Source organism: Triticum aestivum, chromosome 5A, assembly GCF_018294505.1.
Source record: "Triticum aestivum cultivar Chinese Spring chromosome 5A, IWGSC CS RefSeq v2.1, whole genome shotgun sequence".
Taxonomy (NCBI): domain Eukaryota; kingdom Viridiplantae; phylum Streptophyta; class Magnoliopsida; order Poales; family Poaceae; genus Triticum; species Triticum aestivum.
Genome location: NC_057806.1, coordinates 457795907 through 457801510, shown reverse-complemented (window position 1 = coordinate 457801510; position 5604 = coordinate 457795907). Strand labels below are relative to the sequence as shown.

The following is a 5604-nucleotide window of genomic DNA, read 5'->3' as shown; positions in this document are numbered from 1 at the left end:
TCAGAACCACGGGATCCAATCTAGAGCCATTTTCCGGCACTCCGACGGAGGGGAACACGATCATGGATGGGTTCATCATCCTCATTGGTGCCTCTTCGATGATACATGAGTAGTTCACCTCAGACCTACGGGTCCGTAGGCAATAGCTAGATGACTTCTTCTCCTTTTGTTCTTCAATACAAAGTTCTCTTGAAGATCTATTTGATGTAATAACTTTGTGCGGTGTGTTTGTTGGGATCCGATGAAGTGTGAGTTTATGATCAGATTTGTTTTGCCTTAATATCCGTACTTGATTATTATAGCCTCGTATTTCTTCTTCGATATTTAGGTTTTGTTTGGTCAACTTGATCTATTTATCTTGCAATGGGAATAGGTGCTTTGTGATGGGTTCGATCTTGCGGTGTCCTTTCCTAGTGACGGAAGGGGCAGCAAGGCACACATGTATTATTGCTATTAAGAATAAAAAGATGGGGTCTATTCCTACATGGATCTTGTTCACATCATGTCACCGTTCTTATTGCATTACTACGTTTCTCCATGAACTTAATACACTAGAAGCATGCTGGATAGCGGTCGATGTGTGGAGTAATACTAGTAGATGCAAGCAGGAGTCGGTCTACTAATCTTGGATGTAATGCCTATATACACGATCATTGTCTTGGATATCATCATAATTATTCGCTTTTCCATCAATTGTCCAACAATAATTTGTTTACCGACAATGTGCTATTTCTTGAGAGAAGCCACTAGCGAAACCTACGGCCCCCGGGTCTATTTTCCTATCATATACTTTCAGATCTACATTGCTATTTGCCTTTTTCTTTATTTGCATTTTTTATTTTCAGATCTATATTATCAAAAATTCAAAAATACTTCACTGAATTTTATTTGCCGTTGTTCCATTTGCTTTTACCCATCTACCTATTTACCAATCTTTTACTCAGGAGGGATTGATAACCCCTCTTACGTGTCGAGTTGGAAATATTTGTTCTTTGTGTGTAGGTATCGTTTACATAGTGTTACATGATTTTTCTATTGATTTGATAATCTTGATTTTATAACTAAGAGAAATACTTATCCGTCGCTGTGTTGTATCATCCCTTTCTTTTTTAGGAAATACCGACGTAGTCTCAAGCCACGTCATGTCTCATCATCATTTTTCCATGACCCCTGTAGGTACATGCAACGTGCGACCATCGCCGCACTGGACAACTACCCTATGTGTCAAACCATCATCCATACTCCACACATCAGCAATTAAGACTGACATTAGATATTTTCCTCGCTGGTTATTACAAACTCAAAATCGAAGCAATTTTGACCACTGTAGAGGCCATCGTTCATATCATGAGTCACTTGATGTCCATCCAACAGTGTGTCCCTCTGCTTGTAGGAGAAGGGAACGTCACAGGACGCTCTTGTTGCCACCATGGACACCGTTACCCTAGTCTTTGGGGGCACGGTGACTTGGTAGGCGACATCCTTGGTTGTTTCTTTCTCCATGGATGATCCCCAGCTGTACGGTCCACTAAACTCGTCTGTAACCTCCACATTCCCACCGGCGGTGATCCGCGGAACGCCAGCATGGATCTTCGCCCCGACACCAAGGTTCACCGTAACACTTGAACCCCAGGTCCTTTTCTCCGTGTCTCTGCACTCTAGCCTGAGTTGAGCCGTGTCGCCGGAGGCGGCGTCGTTGAGAGCAGAGGCAGCCGCCATGCCGACGACGCGGGTCTTCCCGTGGACTCTAGGCCGCGAGAGGTCGAAGACGACGTCGTAAATCTCACGGGAAGCAACGGCTTCTTCCAGCCGTAATCTTGCCTCCGCCGTGATGGTTGGGGCCCCGGCGTTGAGGCAGCTCTTCTTGCCTTCGGTGGTCAGCCTGTTGCAGTACCAGTTGTTGCCGAGGCTCTGGAGCGCCACGAAGCTGCCGAAACTGACTGCCCGGAACAGCGTGTCGACGTCGACGCCGTCGCCGCTTGTGGCGCCGTCGGGGGAGTCGCAGAAGATCCAGTTGGGGCTGCGCCGCCAGAATCTGCCGAAGTGGTTCGACCATATACGGCACGTTCCGTCCTGGTTGCTGTGGACGCGGTTGACCAAGGCTTGATCCACGCCCCGTGCTGAGAACTGAAGGTATTCATGGCGCTCGATGATCTGCGGGCAGAGGTACATGCCGTTGTCACCTTTGAAAGCAAGGTATCTAGGCAAGACCACCTGCTGCGACAGATCGTGGACGATGTATCCACCGCCCAAATCTTCATCTCCTTTCTCCAAGGAGAAATGGAGATTCTCCTTGGACACGCACGCGTACATCTGGAGCTGAGCATGTACAAACCTGTTTTGAGAATATATATACAAGAGTCATGATTAAGTTGGACCTTCTTACAGAACATGAGGAAAATGAACCTTGGGCCAATACGAAACGCACCTGATATAGCCGGAGCTACGGTCGCCGGGCGTGGTCTTAAACAGCGTGCACGTCGTTTTGGACAAGTCTTCCTCCGCTTCGTCGGCGGCTCCGACGATCCAGCCGCCGTCGTCCTCGCCATCGTGCAGTTGGTTCGCCGCCCAGTACTTGTTGTCGTAGCAGCACCTGACGTGCAGGAGCCCGGGGTGCGCCTTGGACGGCTCCATGAAGAACCTCGTGTGAGGGCTGGTGACGTCCTCGCCGTCTAGCTGGAACAACCCATCGGCGGCAGCCCCCTTGCCTTGGCGCGCGTAGCACAGGTACTTGCCGCTGGGTTCTGATGATTGGAAAGCAACGCACCTGGGCGGCCTTGGACCTGAAGCTGGAGGCGCCTCGCTCATCGTCTCCATCGGATCCACTGCTCTGGCAACAGCAACGCATCCGCCCATGACGATGGGAGAAAGGTTTCAGAATTAATATGCAGGGTTTGATGAGGAATTGTAAGCTTGGATGGCGAAGAGCTGTAGGCTGTGAAGAAGAAGTAGCAGAAGTTGGAATTTTGGATCTGGATTACGTACTCCGGAGCATAACCTGCCGGAGGAAAAAGAAGAGGCGTGTAGCTCGATTTTATTCTGTGTGCATCCGTTCTATCGTTGACCAGCCCTTTTCGTGGTCTTGGTCTTTGATCCTTTTTCTCCCAGTTGGCGAAAGTGCTACACAAGGTGTTTCAGAGCATCTCCAACAGCTGTGTCAAAAGACGCACGCGCGGGGTAAACTTTCACTTTAACGCGCACGGGGCATTTTGCCGTGTTCCAGCGGCGGCGGGAAACTAGCGCGCGTGGGGAAAAAGGCGGCAGCGCGCGTTAGATTTGGCGCACCGCTTCGAGCGCGCCTATAAATTGACGCGCTCGCCACGCGGCCTCCACACTACGCGCGCTCTCATCGCTACTTTGCTGCACACTCTGCCGCTTCCTCGCCCCCGTCGCCACCATGCCGCCGCGCCGCCGTGGGTCGTCTGGCTACCGCGGCGTCCGCGAGCGCCCCGGCGGCACCTACTACGCCGAGATCCGGTCCGGCGACGTTCGGCTCGGCCTCGGCACGTTCGGGACCACGCACAAGGCCGCCCGCCTGTACGACGCGGCGGCGTGGCGCCTAGAGAGGCCGCCGGCGTAGATGAACTTCCACGATGTCTTCACGTGCGAGCAGGCGCAGGACGTCGCCCCTCCGCCTCATCTTATCACGGACCAGGAACGTGCAGAGCACCATCGACAGCGGCGGCGCCTCCTCGTCGCCGAGGAGGACGAGCGAGCCATGGCGGAGTGGCGCCGGCGCGACCCGGAGGACGTCGGGACGAAGCACGCTTCTGGGCGGAAAGGACGGTAAAGCGCCGCACGGAGCGGTTGGAGAGGCGTCGGCGGAAGGCCTTGGCGATATTGCAGTGCGATATCGTTGAGGCAGGTGGGGTGTTGATCTTTGGGGATAATGATTCTCGTTGGGAGGACATGTGGATCGATACCTCGGACAACACTAGTCCCGAAGAGGACGAGGACGACTCGGAATAGGGTGTAGTTGCATCATAGTTCATCTAGTTGCACCATAGTTCATGTAGTTGCACTGTAGTTTTATCGATCTATACTATGAACTATGTAAAATATCTATGTATCGTTTTTATTATCTATGAAATATGTATCATTTTTATTTAAAAAATATGTATGCAATGTTTCGTGAGATAGCGCGCACGCTGCATTTTAGCGCGCCTACTCGAGCTATGCGCGCGTGCTAAATTTTAGCGCGGCTGTTGGAGCCAGCGCTGCCCGCCACACTTTTTCAGGCGATGGGCGCGCTGCAAAGTAGTTTTTAGCGCGTCGTCCGTTCGGCGGTTTTTGGAGATGCTCTCACAGGGGATTGGGGTATCTCCAACGCCGACCCACAAACCTCCCGCAATGATTTGGATCATGAAGCATTTCAACGCGGACCTGTATCAATTCACGACGTGGTCCAGATGCGATTTCTCCCAAGAGACAAAAGTGGGGTGGTTTGCGAGAGTCTGGATTGATCCTAAGCCCGTTTCTAACCGTCGTGACCCACCAAAAACCCCTCCCCTTTCCCGCGTGTTTTCGATCAGCACCCTCCAGAGCGTCAGCGCCCGTATTCATGCCCGACCAGAGCGGACGCGGCAGCTCACTGCTGCCGGCACTGAAGCGGCGCGCCGACCGAGAGAGCGCCGCCCGCGCCATTTCCCGATGCAGGCGACTGTCGCGCGTTCAAACGACACGACGGCCGCACGTCCATCCGTATGCCACCCGCATTGATGGCACGTTGTTGCCGATGTGTCTCCTCCGACGCCACCCGTCCGTCCCTCTGTCGCCCATCGGTGCTATATAAGCCGTTGCCCTGGTGCCCCAGTCATAGCCACATTCATCCATCTCCACACCACTCCCGCAGTGGATCCCTCCACGGCGAAAGCTCTCTGGGATGCGCTTACGTCGGAGTAGAAGAAGGCCATGGCCGCCATTGCTGTCGACTAGCAGGCCGACAGGCAGCCGAAGGACGTGCAAATGGAGGACGCCCCTGATGACGAGCCAGCACCACTCTCATCTTCCTCCGCTCCACCCTCGTCGGTGCATTACAATGTGACCATCGGCGAGGCCCATGCCTATTATATGAACATGGTGCGGGAGGAGCGGCAGGAGAAGTTCCGGATGCACAGGCCGACGGCAACTACAACCACAACCTCTTCTAGGAGCATCTGCAGGCGGAGGAGCAGGTCACTGTCGACAGGGCGGTCACGCCGGACGCGGACCTGGCGAAGCAGAAGGTGTTGCTCGAGTCCTACCGCTCCGCTCGCGAGATTTGCCTCGCCCACTGGCGGTACCGCCAGAGGATGGCAGAGGTGGCGGCCGCCGACAAGTAGTGCGACGATGATGCGGGCGAGGCGTTGTTCGACGACACCGCGAGGAGGACATTGCCGAGACCGTGCCTCGGCGCGACGACCACGAAGAAGTCAGCACGTTCGCGGGCGCCATCGGCGGCGAAGAAGATTAGTGCACGGTAGGTCGCTGCCGCTCGTGTCCCAGGAAGGACACCGCTCCTCCCCTCCCGTGAAGCTTCAGTTCTCGGGGCTGATGGCCGGAGACAGAGACCGGATGATGGCGATCATTTAGATTAGACATTAATTATACTCTAGAGCCCACTGA

The 5604-nt window shown here is 53.8% G+C and overlaps 1 protein-coding gene across 1 annotated transcript; it reads right to left on the bottom strand.

Moving 5' to 3' along the window:
• Positions 1-1257: 1257 nt before the first annotated feature.
• Positions 1258-3057, bottom strand: LOC123107166 (uncharacterized). The gene is made up of 2 exons (XM_044529170.1): positions 2429-3057; positions 1258-2335 (listed from the first exon to the last, which is right to left on the bottom strand). Exons 1-2 carry the CDS (start codon positions 2854-2856, stop codon positions 1270-1272), a joined length of 1494 nt encoding a protein of 497 aa, XP_044385105.1. The 5' UTR covers positions 2857-3057; the 3' UTR covers positions 1258-1269.
• Positions 3058-5604: the final 2547 nt, after the last annotated feature.

Coding starts and splice junctions, on each gene's coding strand:
- LOC123107166 (XM_044529170.1), bottom strand. CDS start 2,856: ATGGGCGGATGCGTTGCTGTTGCCAGAGCAGTGGATCCGATGGAGACG. Junction 2,336..2,428: donor CGTAGCTCCGGCTATATCAG/GTGCGTTTCGTA, acceptor TTCTCAAAACAG/GTTTGTACATGCTCAGCTCC.